Genomic DNA, 27,938 nt, shown 5'->3' on the forward strand with positions numbered 1-27,938 from the left:
CCTAAGAATCAGTTACAAAGGAGCACCCCTCTTGCCACTCATTATCACCATGGATTAGAACAACTGAACCATATCTTTCACTAGGGCTTTGATTATCTCTCGTCCCGCTGTGAAATGAGAGATGACCTACCCAGGATCCTTTCCACCCCTCCTAAAGTGGCGTTCCATTGCCCACCCAACATACACATGGTTCTAGTCCATCCCAGTCACTCCTACTCCCAATCCCTTGCCATTGGGACATGATCCCTGTTCCAGACCAAGATGTAAGACCTGCCCAATCCACCCACCCAGCACTGCCTACTCCAGTCCTGTCTTACGTTTATCCTATCCTATCAGAAGCCAGGCAACCTATGAAAGCAGCCATATCATATACCAACTCTGCTGCAAACACTGCACAGCCTTCTATGTTGGTATGACTACCAACTAGCTGTCCATCAGGATGAATGGCCACCACCAAACTATTTTCAGGAAAGAAGTTGACCACCTGGTTACGCAACATGCAGCTGAGCACAACATGCAGCTGAGCACAACATGCAGCTGAGCACAACATGCAGCTGAGCACAACATGCACCGAGCGAGGTGGCGCAGTGGTTAGACACTGGACTCGCATTCGGGAGGACGACGGTTCAATCCCGCGTCCGGCCATCCTGATTTAGGTTTTCCGTGATTTCCCTAAATCACTCCAGGCCAATGCTGGGATGGTTCCTCTGAAAGGGCACGGCCGACTTCCTTCCCCATCCTTCCCTAATCCGATGAGACCGATGACCTCGCTGTCTGGTCTCCTTCCCCAAACAACCCCCCCCCCCCCCCCAACAACGTGCAGCTGAGCACAACGTGCTCAGCTTCAATAACTGCTTCACAGCCTGAGCCACCTGGATTCTTCCCTCCACCATCAGTTTCTCTGAACTACACAGATAGGAGTTATCATTAGGACTCATCCTCCAATCCGATAATCGTCCTGGTCTTAGTCTCGGGTAACACACTGTCCCCACACCTTCCACTCAACAGTTTTTCCTTTCTCCATCCTATTACCCCCTCCCAATTCACATCCCGATGTAGCCTTCAGCGTGTGCAACTTCCCATCGACCGCTACAACTGTACCTGCCACCCCTCCCTCCAGCACTCTAGCCGGCAAACTGGCCTCCCTCTTAGCCACCCATCCCCAGTCCCTCTCCTTACCTCCCTCTCCTTACCTCCCCCTCGCTCTCCCTCAACACTACCCCCCCCCCCCCCTCCACAACCAGCCCACCCGCTACGAAACAGCATTGGCACTGTCAGTGTAGCTGGCACAACGTAGGTGCAGAGGCACATGTGGGCATGGGTGTGGGTGTGTTTACTCTACCTCATCAAAGGATAAATCTGAAAGCTAGCAAGTTTTTCTTCTTTTGTGGATGCCTATCAACAACTCAGCACTTCTGCTTTTCGGCGAGTGGTTTCCTTTAATCTGAAAGTATTTAAAATCTACAAGAACTTTCGTACAACATTTGATAATTTTTTTTTTTTTTTTTCATTTAAATATTTGATTTTATGGCTGATGAATTGATAAATGGCCTTCTGGAAGCCAAAGATTGATGAAATCCCATATATGAGTGCCACCAATGCTTTCAAACTCTGTTCCAAAATATGGAATCCTACCACAGAGGTTACTGGAGAACTCTGTAAGATGATGTGAAGATCACTGTCCTTGTCACAGCAGAGCAGAATTCCTTTAATTACGTTTTTAGCTATTTCTTAAGGGCTTATTTTGTTTTTCAGTGTTAGAATATCTCTCTCTCTCTCTCTCTCTCTCTCTCTCTCTCTCTCTCTCTCTCTCTCTCTCTCTCTCTCTCTCTCTGTGTGTGTGTGTGTGTGTGTGTGTGTGTGTGTGTGTGTGTGTGTGTGTGTGTGTGTGTGTGTGTGTGTGTGTGTCTTTCTTTCACTGTCCACACAACACAGGAAAAATTAATGATATAACATTGGTGGCTGTTAAGCAAGTGCATTCAACAAATTGACTTGTGGCCCCATAGCTGGAATGTTTATGAGCACTGCAATACTGAACAGGCATGCCAAAACTTGTAGGAATTTCTGGCAGTAATTGTGGAAGGTCACTTTAAAGAAATCCTTGCAAGACAATTTTGAGACAATATGTTCAATTAATTTATTATCGGTATAACTGTCCTCTATATTTACAGTGAGGTGATGGCAAAAATACGCCTGTTTAATGAAATTGTCTCGGGCTGTAATTCTAAGTTCAGGAAGTTGCAGCAATTACTTTGAAAACAGCTGTCTATGTGTACCATTCAGTTGTTGATTTCCTTGTGAGTTTTTTGCTGCTGTCTCCAACAACTGAAAAAGAAATCATGACTAAAGACTACAGTTTCAATCGGGCATTAAATCCCAGTTAAAGGGGCTGTATAGAAGCAGATAGATATCGTAATTCTGAAAACACAAACTTTTGACCAATTTAAGTTGTGAAATATTACACTTCATGTAACAACCTTCTTATTGTGTACTATCTAATATAGCATTGAGAGTTGAAATTATGTTCGTGAACAACGAAAAATTAAAATGTTCGTTGTAATGAATAACCATTATTACTTTGTAATATCAGCAGTGCTGTTGTGCAATAACAGCAGTTTGTCAATTTAAATAGATTTTGCACCATTTTTGCTTTTTCATGGCATCAGACACCACTGACCTTAAGGAAAATTCTGCAACTATATTTTATGAATGTATTATAATATGTGAGAATGCATTGGTAGAAGTGTTCACTTTTCTACAGAGGATGAAATTCTGTGGTAGTGGGAAATTTACCATGTAAAGAGTGTTTTCCTGTGGATGTCCACCCATTTGGCAGCCTTATATGGATAAAGTAAGATTCACAACAGACTGGGCACCCTCCTTCATCACAAGTGTGGAATGCAAAGTGTAATCACCCTGTTCACACATTACTTCATCTCTGAGGAGTGAGGTCAGTGTGTTCCCAGCAAGGTATGTGGCCCAAAAGCAAAAGTAATAATCTACAGTTGACTAAGTAATGTGTTTGACTCTATTGTACTACTTTTCACATTTCTAAATCAAAACTGGCAATGCAAAAGATTTTGGTGCATTTGGCTTGATAAAAATTCCTGAAGTGTGTCCCTCATAGCATGCTACATTTTAACAGAGTATAATGCAATTCCATTTAACATGCAGACATGAATCAGTGTGGATATGGTTACAAGAGACGAAATAAAGATATTGATGGTGTATTTTTCCCCCTTTCTTCTCCATTGTGCTGTTATATGGGTAAGGAAAAATCTGGTGCTTTGCTCTGAGAAAATTAGCAGCCATGGTGTGGGTGCCTTGTGCATGAAATTTTATTTATTTGAATCAGCTGTAATTTAAAATTGGAAACATAATTGTCTTTTTTTAGAAAAGAGAATTTGTATTCAACTTGTACTATTTACTTACAATATGATTATAATAAAACATGCCCTACTTAACCATCTCTGTGTGGAATGCAGAAGAAGCACATTTGGGGAAATTTTACTGCAAACATTGCCAAGGACATGGACAAAATAAAAAATCAGTTTCATAGAAATACTTTTAGGTTTCTGCCTGGTTTTGTGGACACAGTATCTATGACTCCATATAGTGTGCTCAAAATGTTGCTATATGGCTACCAGTTTCAGTGCTTTGTGCGCCATCTTCAGGCCTTAGCTGATGCTGAAGGGGTTATGATGTTGTCTCTCCAACTATCGACTTAACGATAGCTGATGACTAGAAAGAGAACATCATGGTTGCAGATTGCATAAACCAGTTATAGATGCTGGCACTGATGCATCATGTATACGGGTGGTGTTAACCTCTTCAGCATCAGCTAAGGCCTGAAGCTGGTGCACTGAAGCACCGAAACTGGTAGCCATACAATAAATGACATCATAAGAACTGCTGTAGGTGTTTCATGTACTTACATAAGTAAATGGCCGATATATTCCAGACCTCCAATCACGAGGATGGACATACAAAAACTTGATTTTCTGTAGATTGATGCAAATCGAGGTTTTCATAGAGTCTTAAAACCAGAACTCACAGCATTTTGAGAGCCAGTGAATGAGGCAGACATTTATTTGAAAACTTTGATCTTAAATATAAACAGCACAATGTATTCTCTGCAAAAGAGCAAGTTCCCCTCTCATTTGAATATGATGGGCTAATAATCCATTAGTAAGCAAGTGAACAGTCAGGAAACTGCTGAACTGGGAAAGAATTGTACGGTGGAGCCTTGACATGCATGGAAACAGTTGTGGTCAACAACTTTCTCCAGTTGTAAGGTGGAGATGACATATTGGGGAAGCAGTAACTGTGGGACCAGTAAAGCTGGCCACAAATCCACATCACACAGTAGCTGAGGAATGTAATACATTCACTAAGTGAGGAAGCTTATTGATGGTGATTGTAAGCAAAGATTAATAGCATATAGTATTTTGTTGTTTTCACCAGTCATAGAAGTACTTCTTCATCCCATGTCTTCCAATGATAGGTGGTGTTGAATTCAATCTGTGTAAGACAACAAAGAACGAAGTCAGTTTATTAGTGTACAATTTATTATATAAGGTACCATACATATGAATCATGAATGGAAACAATTTTAAAATATTCTGCAGAATTTTTGGAGCCACATATTTTTTAGCTGCTCTGAAACAGTTTTTGTATTGCTCAGTAGTCAGCGGTTGATTGCAGCATTATCTGCCATGGTCACGGCCACGTAATCAAACATATGTGGCATAATTGGTTGCCAGTCTGCTCTTGGAACGACATCCAACTCTCTGGTTTCTTCAGGTCTCAACATATTCAGCAGGGCATGTGGGGAGTAATGCCTCTTCATAGCACCTGACAATATTCTCAAAGTGCCATGTGATTTGTCCAGTACTTTCATGCAACTAGTTGCAAAGGCTATATTTTCTCATTGAAGCCCAAATTGAGTGTTCATTCACCGAACAGTTTCTGGTCCATAAATCTATCGGCACCTTGTGATGCAGTGTGATGGTAATGGAAGCAGTAAAACATGCAAAAATTGTCTGTCGGTCCATTATGGCCAGGGGACATCGGCTGGTATGTATTTCTCGATTCAAAAAACTTTACCAACAGCCGTATATTTTGGGTTATTTTATTTTATGTATCAAATGCTATCAGTTTCGGCAATTCAATATTGCCATCTTCAGGCCCCACACGCCCCACACACTTTTTTCGTATTAACAAGCTTATTGTGTGGTGCCATAAAACTGGAATCGTAAATCCAAACAGTTATGCAACTGATTCATATGAAAGGGTGACACTGACTGAATCAGTTGCATAACGGTTCAGATTTATGGTTAGTTTTGTGGCATCATACGATAAGCTTGTTAATACAAGAAAAGCATATGGGTCCTGAAGATGACAGTACTTAATTGCTGGAACTGGTAGCATTTGATATATAAAATAAAATAACCCAAAATATACGGCTGTTGGTAAAGTTTTTTTGAATCGAGAAATGCAAATATTGTGGCTCAATTAATTTGTGGAGTTACATATATTAACTCTTTTGCTCATGATTATTGTTCAAAACAATTAAAATTGAAAAAGATAAAATGATCATACAATATACATTTCTGGTATGCTTTTTGTGTGCTTGTCAGTCTGTAAGCTGTATTCCATACTTATAAAGAAATTTCCTCTTATTGTGGCATTGGCTGCCACTTCAATAACTGAAATATTTTTGTTGAATATAATTTGCAGTTAATTTTACCCTCTAGCATAGTTGTGAAAAAGAGTTGTTATAAAATTTCTGTGTAGATCCTACTGATGGCCTTTAATGTTGAAAGGAGAGAAAATATAATTTTTATGAATTTGGAGCTATTGTTTTGACACAGCTGTACTTAGTAAATTCTTATTCATGATTTCCATGTTTCAGGGTACAACACGATTCAGCTTATGGCAGTGATGGAACACACATACTATGCAAGCTTTGGCTATCTAGTTACTAACTTCTATGCTGCTTCAAGGTATTCTAGAGCTTATCATTCAGGTTGAATACCATAATGTGTAGTGATGCTTTCCTGCAATTTCTCTGCATATTGTGTGTATACTATTGCCTTATTCTGTGTATATAGGCACTGACTGCCAGTAGGGGATATTTTCACTTTCTTAACTTTTAGATTTCATAAATAAATCTTTCAATATTCTCTACCTTTCCATTTCAATAATAAAATAGTTGAGACAGAACAAAGAATGTCATGTTGTTCAGGTATCACTCGTATTTTGTTTTACTGTTGAAGTAAATACCGAACTTGTGACTATCTGTTTCTTGTTATCAATAGGGTATTCACTAATGTCACCATAAAATTTGGTGAATCTGTAACATAGATGAGAGGAAATATCAGTCTAGGACCTATAAGGGTTGGATATGGTTGAAAAATATGGTATTTCAACCACCATTGGAGGATGATGATACAATTGTGACCTGTAGAACATAGACATTCTGACACTTGGCATCTTTGAGAATCTGCTCTGCATAATCTCAACAACCTGTTGTTGAAAAACACTTTAACATTGACATCTAACAGCAGATATATTTTTCATGAAACCATCAGTTAGTGCATGTAGAAACAGAGGCTCAGGTGTGATGACTATTATGTCATATTAGCCATTCGTTTCTGTCACAACCCCCTGCAGTGTTCAGCAGACCAGTACGGAGGACTAGTTTCATCCACTGTTAATCATAATCAGTGTATCCCTGCAAGACACACATGCGACTACATTTTGGACAGTGTTGCTATCAATACACTTCATAAACTGACAGTTTTTGGTCTTCTTTGTCCATTAACCACAATAACAAAATCTGCTCTAGTTGAAAATCAAAAAGAGTCTACATTTTTGCCCACCTATAATGGGACAAATGCAGAGATGTGTAATGCAAAATCGAGGATCACTTTCCAGCCTCTGTATATACCTGCATGCCTCTAATTTTATCCTTGCAGTCATTATGCAAGATACAAGTTTGGAGGTGATCATATACAATGTCTGAGAAAAAGGTGAAGAATCCAGATGACATGCTCAATGTCTATGTAACATCATACATGTACACGCCATCAGCAGGTATTTAAATAATTAAAGTCGCAATTGTCTGTCAAGGTAGAACAGCCACCAGATTGCATTAGTGTTGTTCATGTTTGGTGTTGGTACCAGGCCTGGTAGGATATTAAGGGGTAATAGACTGTGTCAGGTGTTGAGTGATCACTGTAAGGACATGGAGATGCCGCATGCTCGTGTGAGACAACATTATCAGTAATCGATGAAGTTCAAAAGGGTCTTCATTGTGGATATCCATTTGGCCGGCTGGTCAATTCGTGCAATATCCAGATCTGTAATACATTAGGATGTGCCAGTAACCTGATCTTGGACTAGATGGGAATGTGAGAGCGTGTATACTCATCGTCAAGATTCTGGTCAACCGCATCTGACCTTGACAAGGGAGGATAGCCGTATTTAGCACTGAGGATACCAAACCCCTTCAAATCTGTGCCTGCCATCCAAGAACAAGTAATGGTCTCGTCACAGCATTGTGTGTCGCGCTACGTCATTGGTCAGTGGGTCAGAAACTAGTGGCATCTGGTCTAAGGCACGCATAGGCTGCCATTAACACAACAACACAAACAGCTTCATTTGGAGTAGTGCCTTGACTGGGAAACATGGATTGTGTCCCGGTGCCAGAACCATGCTGCAGTGCCTTTAGGAGCATTATAGTGAACTCGCATTGATGTAGCTGCATCAAAAATCACCTGCTGTAAATCCTATTGAATCCATCTGGCTCGCAATCGGGTGTCATCAGCACATATGCAGATCAACAGCCTGTTATTCACGCAAATTTCATGATCTATGCAAAGATATCTAATGCCATGTACCCCCACAAACTGACCAATGATTTGTCAGGTCCCTTAAATGAAACAACAAGTTTACTGTTACCAGTCACCTTTTTTGGAGGAACTTATGGCACTGTCTCCAGTGGTCACAGGTTCCTTTCACTGTTGTAACACATCACATGTATACTGTCATATTTTGTTTTTACAGAATATGACAATATACATGTGATGCGTTAAGACAGTGAAAGGAACCTGTGACCACTGGAGACAGTGCCATTTGTGGAGATAATTAAACAGTGACTGGTAACAGTAAACTTATTTCATTTAATGTTAATAACAGTCATGGTAATACCTAACCTAAAATGTTCGCATTAAAAATGTCAGATCCCTGATACACAGATCAGTGATTATTTTGGCTCACCAGTATATATCATGTACAATATCAGTCCTATACACTTGCCGGAGACCACTGGACACTACTTTCACTACTTATACTCTCTCTCAGATGAGAATGACACATTGTGTTCTGTTTTGCTACTAAGCCTTTAATCCAGACGTACAAACTGATTGAAGAATTCGTAGTATAACAGAACTCAATAGGCCATTCTTAATTGGGATACAGAATATGAAGTGAAAGTAATGTCTAGTGATCTCAAGAAAGTGCAATGGGTGTGATAAAATACGCTATGTGATTTGTTTACTAGGTGACTGATGAACTCTATTGATGTTACTGCAATCAAATGGGCCGATATTGCATAATTTACACATCAAGCACTTACTGTCAGAGCAACAACCAGTGCAAGGTCTGATGACAGTACAGTCATGTGATACAGCGTTATTCCGTTCCGCATGGCGACAGGAAGGGCTCTGTCACTAACAGGCAGCAATCTCTAATTCAATTGCTCGTGTACACATCTAGCAATAAATTCGGCGGGCACTGAGATCTTCTCTTTCCCTTCAAGTGTTGCAATTTTTCAGTTTGGCACTCATTTCTTTTTTCTTATTAGGACATTTGTAGCAGATAGATTGCAGTAGCATTTTCTGATTGATTGGTATAAGTATTACTTAGCTGTCAGTTGCCGATTGAAGCAATAATTTTGCATAATTTTGTCCTTCAGTGCTTGTTTTGGCTCATTAGTCTCCGCAGCTGCCTTTTCTCAGTTTGTTTTATTATTTTCATCCAGTTCTTCTTGTCTTTCACCCCAACTGTTGGATTCTGTTCAAGTTGTATTACATTATATGGGAGAGTGTTTTCACAGTATGAAGACAGAAACAGATTGTTACATGCGACAGTTTTATTTGATGTAAATATTTCATTCATTCAGGGTCTGTGTTACCATCATCAGCAGCAGCAGCCATTTGATGTCCACCACTGGATAAAGGTGTCCTTCAGGCTTCTCCATGCATTGCGGTTTTCAGGTACACATCAGTACTGTTCCTTCAGGTTTCCTAACATTATTATACCATCTTTCATTAGGTTATCTTCTCAGTCTCTTGGGATCCAGCAGAGTACTTACGTGGTCCACCTACCACTCATTCACCTGTTTTAAATGTCCTACCCACTCCTATTTCATGTACATTACATGCATCATAATGTCCTCCATTCCAATTTAGTAATTCCCATCCTGTGTCTTCCCAGTCATTTCTGAACAACCTAAGTTTTTGCATTAGAAGTCCATGTGTCGATGCCATAAGTCAAAACAGGCAATACATACTGACTGCAAACTTCCCATTGCTAGATATTTCCCCAGATTTCATGGTACATGTGTCAGTTATTATTTATAACATTTTAATTATGGCACTATTATGGAAAGGATAGATTGCTACGCACCATGTAGTGGAGATGTGGAGTCGCAGATAGGCACAACAAAAAGACTCCCACAAACAGCACTACACCATCCACCACCTGTATTCAGCTCTCCCCCTTCCTTACTCCCACCACCTAGACTGCTTCTCCAACCATGCACAGTTGCTTGCATTTGGACCTTGGCAGTCAGAGACAATGGTCGTATGTGTGTGTGTGTGTGTGTGTGTGTGTGTGTGTGTGTTGAATTTATAAACCAGCGTCAATCTATTTCAACACAGAATAGTTGATCGGTAAAGATTTATCATTCATCTGCAGGTGATTTACTTTAAGGACAGTGGGTTGCAGATTAAATTCTCATGTGTTTTTACACATCTCACCAATGTGAGAAAATTGTTAATTGGAGTGAAAGATTCTTATGATTAAATCTCTTTATAAAATCAATGGCATGTGGTAGACCTAAATCTATATTATAAACTACTGGTACTGTGTAACTTATTTTCTATCCAGAAAGCCAACAGTAACAAGGAATGTTTTTCATTGATCAGGAGGGCATGTACTGAAATTCTCTTTCCCTTCCGAATATCACTATATATAGACAAGCATTGTGTTGCTCTGTAAACATGACATTAAACAGTTCCTTTCCTTTGTATTATATACGTGCAAGGTCACTGCACCTGAAGTAACTTTAAGAAGAAATGTGGTATATGAGGCTTTGTCATGGGTTACAAATATTCTAATATTGTATTTTCTTTTCTTAGCCGTTTTGGTACACCTGAAGAACTGAAAGAACTTGTAGATGCAGCTCATGCCAATGGGCTGTATGTTGTTATAGATTTGGTTCATTCACATGCTTCCAAAAATGTTCTTGATGGCCTCAATCAATTTGATGGAACCAACAGCTGTTATTTTCATGATGGTCCAAGGGGTGACCACAGTAGCTGGGGCAGTAGACTCTTCAATTATACAGAGTAAGTTGTTGCTTCACATAAATAGTTGCTTTTGTGGTATGTTTCAAATGTAATATGAATAGTGAGATCATATTCCGTGAAATAACTTCATTATTTTTTTCTAGGTATGAAGTTCTAAGGTTTCTGTTGTCAAATTTGAGATGGTGGAAAGAAGAATATAAGTTTGATGGATTTAGGTAAGAATGCTTTGGGTATATTTTATTAATTTGTTGAACAGTTTTTTAGCAGCATATGACTGGGGGGAAAAGTTTGATTCATAGGTGTGAACTCGGAGCTTGTTTATATCTCTTGGGGAAACTTTTTTTTTTATAAATGTAATCTTTCAAACACATTTGTTCAACTGCTTTATTTTGCTAGCTGTTCTATTCTCTAAAAATTCACGTTTTATCTGAATTACACATTTTTTGAAAAGGCAAATATTTATAATTTGGCATATATATTTTAGATTTGATGGTGTTACATCGATGCTCTACCATTCACATGGGGCTAATAAAGGATTTTCTGGAAGCTATGATGATTACTTTAATCTTGACGTTGACACAGAAAGTGTTATGTACTTAATGATGGCAAATCACATTCTACATGATCTGTATCCAGAAATCACAACTATTGCTGAAGTGAGTGTGGATTTTTTAATATTATGTGGGAATGATTATTTTAAATGGTGTTTCATGTAATTTGAGTTTCAAGACTATAAAACATTTCAGGTGGTTTGCACTCTGTATTTGGTAAGTGAATCTGTGATGAAATGTGCAGCTCTTCTTATGTAGTCATTCCATTTTAGATAGTTTTGTCCACAAAATCTTAGATATTTTATGATTGTAACTGTTCCCAGCGATTGCCAGTTGTGTAATACAACAATGATTGGTGTTTCTGCTTGCTTATACACAATATGTTACATTTATTTATGTGGTGAGTTTACTGTCAGTCCCTGCACCAAGAATCAATCATCTGCAGGTCATCTTGCTTTTTTCTGACAGTGCAAGTTTCCTACATACAATAGCATCAAATGTGAACAACCTCACAGAGCTTCCAGCATTATCCACCTGATCATATATGTAGTGAACAGTAATGTCCTATAATATTCCCCTGGGGGTTACCTCTTTTAATCTGTTAAAAGAAATTATTAGTGAGCTACAAATTTAATTATGATGGAGGACTGAAATTCAGTAGAAGAAAAGAAAAGGATGAAAAAATAATAAGATAACATGGACTGGAGGATAGGAAGGAAGGGGTAACACCTGATAGAATTTTGCACAGAGTACAATTTAGTTATTGCTAACACTTGGTTTGGAAATCAGGAAAGAAAGTTGTGTGCATGAAACAGACCTGGAGAAACTGGAAGGTATGAGATAAATTATATGATAATAAGACAACAATTTTGAAACCAGATTTTAAACTGAAAAACATTACCACAAGCAGATATGCACTCTGAGTTCAATTTCTTGGCTATGAATTGCTGATTAAAATAGAAGAAATAGCAGAAAGTTGGGAAATGAAGAAGGTGGGATCTGGATAAATTAAAAGAACCAGAGGTTATTGAGAATTTTGAAGGGCCCATAGGCAACGATTGATTGAATGGGGGGGGGGGGGGGGGGGGGACGCAAGAGAAGAGAGAATGACGTAGGCAGCAGAGCACCAAATAGAATTAAAGACAAGGCCCAGTTTAAATCCTTAAATAATGCATGAGAGATGGAATTTAACTGACTAAAACAGACTGTGTAAAAATGAAGCAGGCAAAAGGGACTACAGATGTTTAATAAATGATTATATTAACAGGAAGTGCAAAATGGCAGAATGGGAGTGGCTGGATGAGAAATACACGACTGTAAAAGTATGCATGGGTAGAGGAAAAGTAGATACAGCCTATAGAAAAATTAAGACATTTGGGAACAAGAGAAGCACCTGCTTCAATATTAAGAGCTCAGATGACAAGCCCATACCAAGCAAAGAAAGGAAGGCTGAAAGGTGTAAGGAATATATAGAGGGTCTTTACAAGGAAAACAAACTTGAAGACAGTATTAGCAAAAGAGAAGATGGAGTAGATGAAATGAGAGAAGATACTGTCAGAAGATTTTAACTAAGCACTGAAAGACTTAAGTAAAGAAAGAAAAAATGTCCCTGGAGTAGACGACATTCCCTCAGAATTATTCAGATCCTTGGGAAGCTAGTCATGACAAAACTATTCCACCAGATATGCAAGATAAGTTATGCCATTTTTCTTCAGTGAAGCTTCTCTGAAGGTATATTTCTTGTGCGTTGTCTTGTATGGAAGTGAAACATACATGATAAGCAGTGCAGGCAAGAAGAAAATAGAATCATTTGAAATGTGGTGCTATAGAAGCACACTGAAGATTAGATGGGTATCGAATAATTAATTTGGAGATACTGAATCAAATTGGGGATAAGAGAAATTTATAGCACAGCTTGTCTAAAACAAGTGTTTGGTTGATAGGTAACGTATTGAGCATCAAGGAACAGTCAATTTGGTAGTGGAAGAAAGTGGGGGAGGGGTAAAAGTTGTAGAGGGAGACAAAGGCTTGAGTACAATAGGAAGAGCCAAATGGCTGTAGTTTGGCAGAGATGAAGAGACTTCCACAGAATAGACTAGCATGGAGAGCTGCAATTGATCAGTCTTCAGAATGAAGACCACAACCACCATCACCACCTATAAATGGCAGTCAGAATGATCCTGTGAGATACTTTAATTGCATGGAGATTGTAAATTTATATCAAAGTTCTAGCCTCCCTGTGTTTGTAGACTCCCTTGCAGATCTCATTGTTAATAATATGGAGTTTGTGGAAAGGAACTGTGTTGTTCACTTGGTGGACACTTAAGAAAGATGATTTTTGCATATGGATAACAGTTCTTTAACCACTGTACAGAAGAGTGTGCACTATTTTCCATATTCCAATTTTAATAGGATTTCTCCAGGGCACAGAAACCTGAGTGATAAACTGCAGGTTTTCAAATCTAACTTGAAAGACTATATTGTGCCAGAAACATTTTATTCTGTATGGAAGGTCGTTTGGCTGTAATGTGTTATCTGTGTACACTATTGCTAGTCTTTCAGTGTCTTCTTTTTGTTTCATCTCCAACCCATTGTCATGCTCGTTAGTGTATCACCAGGTGTCAAACCACTGTTTAGCTTTCAATGTTAAATTGACAACTGCTGAACTGTCGGTGAGAGCGATTAAGTGCAAAATACTCTCTCTCTCTCTCTCTCTCTCTCTCTCTCTCTCTCTCTCTCTCTCTGAGCATCATACAAAATTACTTTTTGTGGTGCTTGCTTCATCATAATTTGGTATGTGTCTCCAATATGCAGTACCTCTGAACTCCACCTTTGGAGGACTATCTTTGTAACATGAGCTTGGTTTGTTTCTGACCCAGCCTCAATTTATACTTACCTCTATCTGCTTCTACAGTATGCCTACTTCCCTGTTCTTTCCATATATCAATATTATCTGGTTACCCTGTTTTTTTGTTTATGGATCTGCTTCTAGTTTTTCTTTCTTTACCCCAATTTATCAACAGTTCTCTCTGCCACTTGTAACTATCTGGTTTTCAAATCAAGTCTTTGGATGGCATCTGACTTCTGCTTTCACTCTCATGCTCATCTCCTTTGTATAAGATGCTGGGTAAGTATCTGCCTACTCTTGGGTATCTTATTTTCTCCAACTTTTTCTCTCACTATATGGAGAGTCTCCTGATTCTAAAACTTAATTTTTGTGGTGTACATGCATGTCAGTGTCCTGCCACCTTGAAGGTGGAGAAAAATCTATTTTTGTTTGATTTTAGTTTTAAAATTGAACACAGTGTACTGTGTGTGTAGCCAGTGTGCTGTATGGTTATTGCTCATAACTTTTATGTGCAGGAACATCAAAATAATTTTTTCCTGTGTAAGTGAACAATGTGCAGTGTTTTGGAACACTCTGGCAGATTAAAATTATGTGCCAGACCGAGACTTGGACTGGAACTTTGCCTTTTGCAAATAGGAGAGAAGCACCAGCAGGAGTGAAGTAATGCCAGATCGTGTTGTATGCCTGGATAGCTCAGTTTTAAGAGATTTGCCAGTGAAAGACAGTGTTCTGGGTTTGACCCCTAGTCCGGTGAACTGTTTTAGTCTGCAGGAACTAACACTTTGTAACAACATTCAGCAGTCCTTGAAAAGAAGAGTGCAGTGATACCATCCATACCTGTCATTTTTGGGGGATTATTTTTTTGCAGTGATAGCAAAGTATTGACCTTCAAGCAAAGTTTGAAGTTACCATTGTCATCATCATTGCAGTGTAAACTAATCGTCATATAACAAAGCTGAAACTCTGTTGTACCTGCAGACATCAGCTCACATTTGGTATGTCACAGGAATTTTTGCAAAATATTTCAGTGGGAGCATAAATGAGCATACCACTGTATTGTTCTTTTCAAAAGCTGTTGCTGTTGAGAATTTCATCATTCCAATTGGAAAAGCCACAGTTGCTTACATAGCTAGGTGATAATCACTTGTTGAAACATTATCTGGGGCATGCAAAGTTGTTTAGTTTCTCAAGTCTCATTATACAACAACTGTTATGCTCTGCTCACTCGTCTAATATAGGGTTCGGAATCTGCTTCTCGGATCGCTAGACAAGAAGTCAAGCAATTCGTATTAATGACTTTTTATTGCAGTAAGAGAAATGACAGTACTTAACTTTTGAGACTTTACAACGGTGATTTCGCAAGCAATGGGCGACTGCAAATAATCAGTGTCCTTCAGTGTATACAATTCCAATACAAGTCACTGCTGTAGACCTCGTAAATGGCTAGACTTAAACTCGGGCCACGGTCAAGGGTGTGGCACTTATATTCTCTTTGCCTAGATGCCACTGCTGTCTCAGTGTCATCCTAGAGAGGGATCCGTCAGCATACTATTGGCTGACGCCATCTCGCAGCCCTCTCTGCTTTAACGTTCTTGGCCGACATGCTGGGACCTGATGTTACGCTGGAACAACTATTGATACAGTTCCTTTGTGATCAATTAGTAAATGAACAATTGTGTTGTCATTTAAAAAGAACATACTCTTTAGTGTTGTCAATACGTTATTTGTGATTTCTGCAACATTAATCACAAAGTATGTGATGAGTTTTTAATTAAGCCAAACATGTCCCACAGTCTGCATCATAATTTTTGCATACATTATCTTTAATTAAAACACTCTTGTCATTGTTCAGGATGTTTCTGGCATGCCAGCAAGTTGCCGGCCAGTGAGTGAAGGTGGTCTAGGATTTGACTACCGTTTGGCAATGGCAATACCCGATATGTGGATAAAACTTTTGAAGGAAATAAAGGATGAGGACTGGGATATGGGTAAAATTGTCTACACCCTAACCAACAGAAGATGGATGGAAAAAGCTGTAGCATATGCCGAATCTCATGACCAGGTAACGTAAGTTTTCTTGTGTTCTTTATCCTGTATTCAAAATATTACTGTTGTTTCTTGTTTCTGAAGAATAAGTAATGGTTTTGTATAATCTTGCTAAACATTCACTCAACTTGCTTGTTAAATGAGGTTTTTTAGTGAAGCTGTCAAAACGTAAGGTTCCTTCTCTGTGTGTTTCTTTTCAAAAGGTCAACATACTTGTTTTAGTCCTACTTTATTTTGGGCATAAAATATTTCAGCATTATTTTTGCTCCCAAATTATTTTGAATCTACCAGAACTTTCAATACCATATGTTGTATCATAAAATTAATTTTAAGCAATTACTGAGGAGTTAAATTTCAGCTGTTATACTTCGATTAAAATAGCTTTGTGATTTACATTCTAATGAGTCAAGTGACTTCAGGTTTTGTAGGTGCAAAGAGATAAAAGAAGCAGATGACTATTTACTAAGCTATTAATCTCGCACAACTCTACCTGCTCTTCTACACCCCCCCCCCCCCCCCCCCCCACACACACACACATGCGCGCATGCGAAACTACACTCCATTATTTATTTTGCATTCATGATTGTGAATGTAATAGGTCTATTTGCTGTGAATTGGTTATTCACTGAGCATAAATCTCATGTAGAAAAATAGGTCTGACATCAACAAATTAATACCTCAAAAGTTTGTTTCCAATACCTACTTTGTGTTTTGCTTATTGATGATTTTGCAGGTTTCCACTCCAACTTTTCTACTTCTGATTTTCTGTTCAGAATGCTGTTTGAGCACTTTAAAACATGATAAAGTGTATACCTCCTCCTGTGACAACTAATTCAATGCATTCATCATTTTGTGCAAAGAATCTATTTCACCGACCTGTTATCATTTACCATTGGACTACAAAGTAGAAATGAAAAATAGTTGCTCTGAACTCTGTTCATTTGTTTCTCAGCTATAAACCTATACTATATTTTTGTTAAAGCTGTACATATGTACACACATTTCTTCTCCACATTCTTATTCCTCATACACAATTAATATGTCCCCCTTAATTTTCTTACCTCATCACTCCATAATTGGGGTTACCTTTACTCATTGATACATGTATAACTAGTTTTTGACTATCAGTTTACTTCCTTATCACTTGTGTACTACCTTCTCTCTTAGTTTCTTCAACATGGCCAGGGCCATGTCACATTTGGGTTAGCTGCTGTAGTTGAGGTTTTGATGATGATTAACAAAAAGTGTTAAAAGTAATTATTTGGTTCAAGGAATAATATCAGTTGGTTTAAGGAACATATAAACTGTCAGAGTTAAGTAACACAATTTTGAAGTGAGTGATTCTATTACTTTGAAAAAATAATGTGTGAATGCACAAGTAGTGAAATTTGTTGTGAACTCATAAAGATGTCTGTTGTCACTGTTGATGATAGGCCTAACACTCTACCAACTGAGCTATCAGACGAGCTCTCAGTTTGGTCCCATACAACAGCAATCACAATAATCATCATCATCATCATCATCACTAATGATTAAAGTTCTTGGGCCTCCATGGGGAATACCATTCATAAATAGACAAACCTTACTTAGCCACTCCAGAGTGAGTGACCTTAGTACTGACAGTGGAACTTTGGATAAAAAAATGTATGATATTGATGTGTGCATTAAGACTGAAGAATCATAATTGATAGTTGCATAAATTTCTTCAGTACAGGCCATTCTTGTTTTTACTTTCACTGCTTTGCTTTTTGACTGATGTGTAGGTGGTTTACAAGGTGAGCACTAACTGGTGAAACACACCACTACAACAGTGCACAAGAGTAGAGACAAGTAATCAGTTTGTGATTGCCTTTAAAGTAATCCAGTTTAATACAGGTATCAACATTCTGATGTCAACTACAATGCTGCTGTCAGTTTTATTATTGAATAACATGAGAAGTATCCCAAGTTGGCATAATTTATACATACATAGAATACATTAGAACTAGTAAAAAGATAAATGAGACAGGCTATTATCCAATGAGGTCCTAGTCATTAAAAAAAAACTAAAGAATCAGAACTTGTGTACATTTCTCTAAAGCACCAAAAGTTAGTTAATCAGAACTCATAAAGACTTTCTTAAAATAATTGAAGATGTGAAGCATTGTAGACTTCTTATCAAAATTGACAACACATGTTAACCTAGACCTCATGAGGTAATATTGCTTTGTATATGAATACATTTTTTTTTTCTCCTTTTTCGATTAAGATGACATATCTGATATCAATTTTGTAAATGATGTGTATGTATAAACAGCTGACTTGGGACTTTTACTGGTCAGAACAGTTCATTAGTTTTCAGTGCTGTATGATATCACAGTAAGTAGAGAGAGAGAAGGATGTGTAATGATAGGCTTCTGGAAGCCACATACAGATTTCTAGAAGCTAGAGTGCCTTTTCAGCCCATTCAGATTTCACTACTTCGACAGTACATTGCTACTGTTGTAGCAAACAAGTAGAGCATAATTTCCACACACTTGTTGGTCAAGTACCCCACTGTGGAATTCCTACCAAGAGCTGAAACTGCGAAATAGCACTGTCCAGGTAATCTCAATAGTTTCCTTGCCTACTGTTTTTGACAGTTTGGGAGGACAATCGCTGAAAATAATTAGTAATGCTTAGACCTGCTTACATTCTACTGTGATGATTTGCTTCCCTTTAAAAAACTGGTCTTTCATAGAAGCAGCTTGAATATTATTTCAAGCAGAGTTGTGGAGTGGCTGTTGTCTATTACTTGCAGACCTGATCATTTTGCCCAATTGAAACCAAGAATACCTTTTTGGACAGGGCAAGTGGGTGAACTTCGTAATTCTGATTTTATGTATTGTGAAACTGTAGTGCATGTGGCCTCCAGTGCCAGTATAATGTTGCATGTAAGACTTCAGCAGAGGGAACCTAATAAGCCATATGCTCAGCAAGAGATTAAAAAAATGTCAACACTGAAAGATAGACACTCACCTACAAGAGGGGCAGTTCTCTACAGTTTTGGAGCACTGCTTGCTAAAGGAGTCTCCCTCCCTCCCTCCCTCCCTCCTTCCCTCCCTCCCCTCCCTCCCCTCCACTCAACAGTTCCCCAGCACCTGTTCTGATGTAGTTTGCTTGCATCTTCCCTAATTCCAAATGAAAAGGCTTGATGCATATAATGTGTCTCTTGAATTTGGACAAATGTGCATGGAATAGCACTGAAGAATACTCCATGATGGACAAACACGTGTGAAACACCACTGAAGAGCACTCGGCCTATTGAAGTGAGTTATCCAGCTTCATACTCGAAAAAAAAACCTGTCATGATTGGAATATTATCGTCATGAGCAGTCATGGCTGCTAGGAAGTGCAAATAGTCCTAATGGGGTCCACTGCCTCATTAAAATAATATAGCCTCATGTATTCATCTTAATAGTGTTGTACATTGGCTATAAGGAATGTTTGAGAGGACTTCTTTGTGAATGCTGTGTCATGGCCAGTTCATTTATCTCAGGTGCCACTTATTGAAAATAATGTTTGTTTTCTGTGGTTAGCAACTTGACTTCCAGTGCTGCTCTAGTTATCAGTACAGCTGATCTTGAGATCCTGATAGATCTTAAAAACTAATTCCACAGGATGATGTTAAGGTCCTATTTGATTCAGTGCTATAACATACACTGAGATGACAAAAGTCATGGCATACCTCCTAATATCATGTCAGATCTCATTTTGCTCAGCGTAGTGCAGCAACTTGACATGGCATGGACTCAGCAAGTCGTTGGAAGTCCCCCTGCAGAAATATTGAGCCATGCTGCCTCTGTAACCATCCATAATTGTGAAAGTGTTGCCACTGCATGTTTTTGTGCACAAACTGACTTCTCAATTATGTCACGTAAATGTTAAATGAGATTCATGCCCGGGAATCTGGGTGGCCTAATCATATGTTCAATTTGTCCAGAATGTTCTTCAAACAAATCACAAAGAATTCTGGCCCAGTGATATGGCACATTGTCCATAAAAAATCCATAATTGTTTTGGAACAGATGGTCTCCAATTAGCCGAACATAATCATTTCCAGTCAATAATCAGTTAAGTTGAACGAGAGGACCCAGTCCATTTCATGTAAACAAAGCCCACACCATTATGGTGCCAGCACCAGCTTGCACAGTGCCTTGTTGACAACTTGAGTCCATAGCTTTTTGGGGTCTGCGCCAAACTCGAACCCTGCTATCAGCTCTTACCAACTGAAATTGGAACCAGGCCACAGTTTTTTCAGTCATCTAGGGGTCCAACCAATATGGTCACGAGCCCAGGAGAGGCGTTACAGGTGATGTCATGCTGTTAGCAAGACACTTGCATTAGTTGTCTGCTACCATAGCCCCTTAATGCCAAGTTCTGCTCCACTTTCCTAATGGATATGTTAATCATATGTTCCACATTGAGTTCTGTGGTTATTGAGTGTCTGTTAGCACTGACAACTCTACACAAACATCACTGCTCTTGGTCTTTAAGTGAAGGCCTTCAGCCACTGTGTTGTCCTTTATGAGAGGTGATGTATGAAATTTGGTGTTCTCATCACACTCTTGACATTGCAGATCTCAGGATATGGAATTGCCTAACAATTTCCAACATGTAATGTCCTGTGTGGCTAGCTCCAAATATCATTCCACATTCAAAGTCTGTTAATTCCCATCATCTGGCCATAATCATTCCAGAAACCTTTTCACATGGGATCATTTGAGTACAAATGACAGCTCTGGTAACGCACTGCCCTTTTACACTTTGTGTATGCGATATTGCTGCTGTCTGTACATGTGTATATCGCTGTTCCATAACTTGTCACCTTGGTGAATGAGGGCTCTCATCACTGTACACTGGAGTCCATAGAGTGCTGATTTTGGGTACATGAATTTTACCTGTCTCTGATTTTTGTCATGCTTTTGCAATGTTTGCATACAGAAGTGAATAAGGTGGCTATTAAGTAGAGGTTGACTGGTTATTAGAGTGGTCTCACTGTATTGATGACACAGTGAACAGAATCAAGGAGAAGACAGCTGGTGATGGGCTGGTAGCATCAGATAAAAACTAATGATGAGAGCAGAGTGCAGTGGGTTGCTGACTCATCCATGGATTAAGTTGAAAAGAAAACAAGGTGCTATTACTTTTCTATTAAGGCAGGAAATCTGTGATTAAGAGAAAATGGTCTTGGCACAGGGGGCTGTTCCTAAGTGTGTGGTGCCAAAGTCCATTTTTCATAGCCCATCACTATTAAATAATATAACTTGCCACTGTAAATTCAAGAATGTTCTGGAAAATTCAGAAACGGTTTGTATTCGTGCTCAGTAACACCCTGTATTGATCTGATAATCGAGTATTTCTAAATTAATGTGTACTTCACTACTAATAAACTTTTTACTACCTCCTGATATTTATGGTTAACTAATGACTGTGCTATGCACCGATGCTTTCAACAGTACTTGAAGATACCAATATTTTGTACAGAATATTCTGTCGTCGGTTTATCTTACATATTAACATATGTTTACAGACCAATGTGTAACTCTGCATAAAATTGTTTCTCCTTTTCAGGCCCTTGTAGGTGATAAAACACTTGCATTTTGGCTAATGGACAAAGAAATGTATACACACATGTCAGTACTTTCGGAGCCCACACCTGTCATTGACAGAGGACTAGCCTTGCACAAAATGATCAGGCTAATAACACATGGACTTGGTGGAGAAGCTTATTTGAATTTTATTGGTTTGTTGTTACCATTTTAACTGCTATAGTGCCATTCTTATTGAAGCCCTTAAATAATCATTAATGGTTTGTTTGTGTAAATTTATTTGTTTACACTTTCAAGGTAACGAGTTCGGACACCCTGAATGGTTGGACTTCCCTCGTGCTGGGAATAATGACTCTTACCATTATGCACGCCGGCAGTGGCATCTCGTTGATGATGAGCTTCTTAAGTACAAATTCCTGAACAATTTTGATGTAGCAATGAATGCAGCTGAAGAAAGGTTTGGGTGGCTTCACAAAGATTATGTGAGTTTATTTACGTGTTTGTCTCAGGCTCTTATTTGCTAAGCACACTCTGTATGCAGCCTTATAACATAGTGCACACAAATATTTTCTCATAAAGTGTTTCATATTGTTACAGTTTTGAAAACCTAATATTATGTGCATGTCAACATGTGACTGCTGTCTTTATATAATTATAGATAACTTATTCGTTTTTTTCATAAAGTATCCCTTTCTGTTTCCTTTTCAATATTTAAAATCATGTTACAAGTAGATTATTTAATGATAGCAATAATTTTAGACCACTAATCATGAAAAACTGATCTTCAGACAGTCAAAGGTTTTTTTAATTTATTTGTTTCTGGTAATTGGTTTTAATTAAGCCCTCTTCAGACTAAAATGTTATGAGGTGGCAGCATTGGTGAAGTAGCACTTGGTATTAAGCAGTCAGCTGTGCAAAATGTAAAGATGCTGTATGTGCTGCTTTCTCTTCACATTTTGGTCTGATGAACATGAGTTAATGAAAACTTGTCATGAGAAATAAGTTACTTGACATGTTTTGAAATTAGCGTTTAATGATAAGATATAAAAATTTAATCGGTAGAGGTAAGAAATTTGTGTAACTCATAGTTGGAGGGTGATAAGTGACAAACAAATCATTAAAGAGCTCGGACACTGATGTAAGAAGATACTAGCGGTATAAGCTAAGCTATAATGCACATACTGAGGATTGTGTTCCAAAGCATATTTTGATTGAAGGTAGTTATTGCCCCTGTAGTGGTGTTAATTTTTTTTTAAAGTTGTGTAATTGTGTTGGAGCAGCATGCTGAATTATTTCATTGCACTTTCCCACTGATGGCCCAGGTCAGAGTGCTATTGGATAATGAGATTTCCCCCAAACACTTCTAGTGTGAAGGTGGGCACTTGTGTAGGGGGAAAAAAATTTGGTTTTGTGTCCTGTTGATGAAGAGATTGTTAGAGATGGAACACAGGCTCAGATTTGGCAAGAATATTGTAGGCAGTTAGACTTACCCTTCTCAGAGGAACTATCCCAATAGTCACTTCAGTGGTTTAGCCAAACAACAGTAAACTAGATCTGAATTGCCATATGGAGATGTGAATGCCACTTTCCCCAAATGAGTTCAATGACTTAATGACTACACCACTGCCCTCATTCAGTTTCTTTTTTTACGATGACCTTAATAGTTTTGCATTGTACCTCATGTGTCTGAAGTAGACTCTGGAAATAATGGTACTGAATAATAGTCATTCATCATGGGAAAACAATCTAGTGTACATGCATTGCATGAAGTTTTATATAACACCATGGTGATCAGGAAATCACAATGTACCAACTGATCTAATGCTTGAGCAGTGGTGGATTTAAAAATTTTGCACCCCTAGGCACACCATATTATATGCGCGCGCGCGCGCGCGTGCGTGTGTGTGTGTGTGTGTGTGTGTGTGTGTGTGTGTGTCCTTCCCCTAGTTCAAAATAATAATAATAATAATAATAATAATAATGTTCAGTATTAATACATGAATCTATAGGAAACCGAAAGAAATGAAAATGAAATAGAGATTTCAGTGCACAAACTAATAACTAAATACAGATGAACAAACACTGAACTGGATTTGTTATTACATAATTTTTCAGATTAGTGTGGAAAAATCAAATTTGTTTTATAATCTAATAGTTAACATGAAAAGCATAATAAGTGTACACAATACCTTTAATCCATGTAAGGGCTGAACTGTTTTGTACTGCAGCTACTTCTCTTACCATAGCTCTTTCTAACAGTATTAGCAAAACTTTCACATACTTATCGACAGAACTGAATTACGTTATTTATTAACACTTTTTCATCTGAGCATACTCTCCGATAACATATATTTCCCTGATAACTATACATTTCAGCGTACGCCAAGAATACGCATGTTGTAATATACTACAGTATCAGTATGACTTGACTGCACAGCGCCAAGTGGCCTGGGTCATTCGGGTATTGTTTAGTATTATTGGCCGCCTTCGGTCACGTCTGCATGTAAACGAGGTTTAGTTCCACGTTTCGCCATCAACAATTGTAAAATAAACAGGTAATACATAGTTTGTAAATCCAATGAATGTGCTCTAAGTTATAATGAAAATCACATTATAATCTTAAATTTTTAAAACTAATATGAATAAATAAACAGACTCACCAGTCAGCAAAGTTTGTGTCTGGCTTTGACGGCAGAAAACTCTTTGATCATACCTTCACAGTTCAGAAGGTTATCAATTAGGAGGTTGGCTTCGATGTGAAGAATGGACAAGGCGTTCAATCTCTCCTCAGACAACATAGAATGTAGGTACGATTTCAGTCTTTTTAAGAGCCAAAAACGAGCATTCTGCTGAAAAATTTGTAAGTGCCATACATGGAAATATTCTAAGAGTGATGTCAATATTTGGAAATACAGACTGTAACCTCTTTTTGTAAAAATTTACTCACTTCAACTGGTATATCACTAATCCCAGAAGATTTCAAAAGTTCCACGAACCGTACACATTCACTAGGGAAGGAAGGCTCTAAATCTGTGCCATATGTCTCTTGGAGGTTTGCTGCATGTTCAGCAGTATCCCCGGGTGAACTGTTCTTCAGGTTACTGAAAACTGTGAAGGAGTCCAACAGTGTTCTATAGCTTTCCTTCCTCCTCACCAATTTGGGGTACAAGTTGTCGAGTACTGGGAGAAATGTTTCGACTTTAAATTTTTCCCTTCCAGTCAGAAAAACTTCTTCAGAGTTCACTTCTTCATCATTATGAAGTTTGCGTTTTCATGATCTTTTATAGGTGGATTCATAGTCTATATCAGTCACAATCTCCATGGATTTATTTTCATTATAGTCGAACATGCCACGAATAGATGCAATAAATCCTACAAGTGATTCATATACTTCATGCACTATTTTAGTATCAATATTTACACTATTAAATCTCTGGAGTATGTTCTTCCAAACTGTCGTCATGAATACTGTTTCTAGTCAGCTGAGTTGATTCAATAAAGCTGAAGCCTCATTTCGCACAAGTGGTTTTTCAAACATGTTATTGGTAGTATGTGTGAGGGCATTGATAATGCCCTCCCACTTTTCATATAGACATACACACGCTTCCTCTCTTGCTGACCAATGTGTTTTTGATAAACTTTTTACTGTTTTGCTTCCTGGTTTCATGAAAGAAAGTAGTTTATCCCAGCGCTGTGTGGAAGCAGAGAAAAAATTATAAAGGTTTTGCACTACATTGAAAAATGAACATGCTTTCCAACAATAGCCCTAGTGCCGACTAAATTCAGCGAATGTGTTGCACAAGGCACATAATGCGCTTTCGGGTTTCGTTCTGTAATGCGTGCCTGCAAACCAGTGTAGGTTCTTGACATATTGCTTGCGTTGTCATATGACTGGCCTCTACAGTCAGTAATATCAATGGAATTTATAGGCAAGACTTTTATTATGGCCTCAGCCAAGTTTTCGGACTTGTGTCCCAGGTTTGGTAAAAACAGAAGGAAACGTTCAACAGGTTCACCATTCTCGTTCTCAATAGAAAGATAATTGATCAATTTGTGAAATGTCCACAGTATAATCTACTATTATAGAGAAATATTTGGCCTGTTTTATTTCACTTATGATAATTCTTTCTATTCGTTCAAAAAGAAGCTCTATTATTTCATCACAGATTGTTGAAGAAAGATAACTTGTATGTCTCTGCCTTGGCTTTCCATATCGTTCAATGTGCTGTGCGAGAGAAGGATCAAACTCGGCTATAAGTTCGAGACATCATAAGTTGACCATTATGTAATGAATGGAATCTTTCAACGTGTCCACATAGGTAAAGTCCACGACTTGTTAGCTTCTTCACTACTGCAAACATCCTTTTCAACACATTGCTCCAGTACATTTTTTCTGTCTCAACACGACTTGAAATGGTTATTTATTGTTCGTAGTGACTTTTTTCCTTGTTAAGAGTGATAACTCAGAATTTTTATGTTCTAGTGAATTCTTATGATGAGATAAAATATTAGAAATACTTTTCCAAACTGCAATACCATTAGTAGCAATCACGGCCGTACCTCCAAACAATTTACATGGTGCACAAAAAACAGCACCAGTGTTGCAGGAGTATACTAGAAAATCGTGCAAAGTTTATTCACCATTTAAAAGTTTACGGTAAGATACATTTTTGTTCAAATATCTGGTTTTATCACCTATTGATCTTCTTGAATTAGAAAAATCACTGTTAAAATTTTGATTAATGCCATGTTGTAAGAGAATGTTGATTGTTGATTCATTGACACACCATTCTGCAGAATCATTACTAATGAGGTTTTTTTTTGTAATGTCTGACTCGACACTTAGTTTTTCATGAAACTCAAAATCGGGAACAGTTTGCTTTTCTTCATTTTTAACTTTTGTTTCGTCTGTATTAACTTCTCTTACGATAGATGCAGTGCCAGAAATATCATCCGTACCACTTGAACTCGAAGTTGAACCAGCAACATTTTTTGCAAAAAATTTTTCTACTGTGCCAAGCGTATTTAGGACATTGGCTTCTCATTCTCACCTTTCCTTCGATAATTTCCGAAATGCTGCCTCACTTAATTTTGCTTGTTTGCTTTTCTCACTGTTATTCATGCTAAGGCACTTACAAAATTCTCAACCAACAGTCAAAACAAAAGAAAAAAATTGTTAAAAGGAAGGAAAGAAAGTCCTAGTTGTACTGCATCGCATATGAGCACAAAACTTTTCACTTTAAACACGGCACATAAGCACAAAGATTCTTCCTTTAAACATGGAGCAACTCGGATTACTCGATATAACTGTGCTGTGAAAGAACAACAATGCAGAATAATTTAATTTCATTGTTGCCCGTCAGTGAACAGTGAAAGCACACCTATTGGCTGGAATTCATCTCGTAAAGAAAACGGGACAGTCCCTGTTTCAGCTTCTGTTTCCCACATCGCCAGAATGTTTGCAGTGAGGTGTGCTGGATTGACTCTTATCCCACTTATTCTTATAACATTTTAGCGGTTTCTGTGGGCGGAGAAGACGGACTACAAAGTTGATATGGTGTGTCGTCATTTGTGTGAACACTGCTGTTGTGTCTACACGCAGATGCACCTTTTGTGCCAATATAAAATTAAAGTAACCTTCCCTCGAAGAAAAAAAGCTTTGTTAAGAAGTTTAATATGAAATTTGCAAAGCCACGTACTGTTCAATGACACAGAGTGGGAACTGTGATATCGTGCAGGCTGCAGCACAATAAATGGGACAAACAAAAGTTGGTTTCTTCTTCTTTTTTGCCAAAAAAAGTAATTAAGTAAATAAATAAATAATTTTTTAAACTGTTGTGAAGTTATTTCACACATTATTACATATTCTGGTTATGTTCTTTTCGTATATACATGTTTAAAAATGTAAAACGTTCCCAGTGTCAACATGTTTTGTTAAACGGGTGTCATTAAATCAAAGATCAGATATCGAATACCACAGAGCTTTCACATTAATTACAGTAATGGAGGGTTGACTTGTTACTTCCTCGTAATTTCTACACAAAATTTAAGTAGAGTTGGGTTAACATACTGAGGCCCACACATGTTACAGTATTTAAGAAACTGCTGATTAGTCCATCACAGCTTTTCTGGGGTCCCAGTACTTTCACTGGGAAAATATGTTAGGGTTAAGTAGAAGCCAACAACATTCTCAGAATAATAACATTTCAAACATTGTATTGTAGATTGCCATCCTGACAGCTTACTTCAAAATATTTTGAACAATCCTGAAGACGATACCAGACAGAAACCCAATGTTAAATTTCCATTCAGTCGCCAAGTAAAC

General features: G+C 38.1%; 1 protein-coding gene across 1 annotated transcript in view; it reads left to right on the plus strand.

Moving 5' to 3' along the window:
* LOC124721570 (1,4-alpha-glucan-branching enzyme) overlaps nucleotides 1–27,938 on the plus strand; it is a 94,705-nt gene that overhangs the window by 37,642 nt on the left and 29,125 nt on the right. The window contains exons 6-12 of the mRNA XM_047246610.1: nucleotides 5,915–6,005; nucleotides 10,428–10,637; nucleotides 10,742–10,813; nucleotides 11,083–11,254; nucleotides 15,850–16,059; nucleotides 21,636–21,807; nucleotides 21,911–22,095. Coding sequence (XP_047102566.1) covers nucleotides 5,915–6,005; nucleotides 10,428–10,637; nucleotides 10,742–10,813; nucleotides 11,083–11,254; nucleotides 15,850–16,059; nucleotides 21,636–21,807; nucleotides 21,911–22,095 — 1,112 coding nt within the window. The remainder of the gene's footprint in view (nucleotides 1–5,914; nucleotides 6,006–10,427; nucleotides 10,638–10,741; nucleotides 10,814–11,082; nucleotides 11,255–15,849; nucleotides 16,060–21,635; nucleotides 21,808–21,910; nucleotides 22,096–27,938) is intronic.

Source organism: Schistocerca piceifrons, chromosome X (assembly GCF_021461385.2).
Source record: "Schistocerca piceifrons isolate TAMUIC-IGC-003096 chromosome X, iqSchPice1.1, whole genome shotgun sequence".
In the NCBI taxonomy this organism is placed as follows: Eukaryota; Metazoa; Arthropoda; class Insecta; order Orthoptera; family Acrididae; genus Schistocerca; species Schistocerca piceifrons.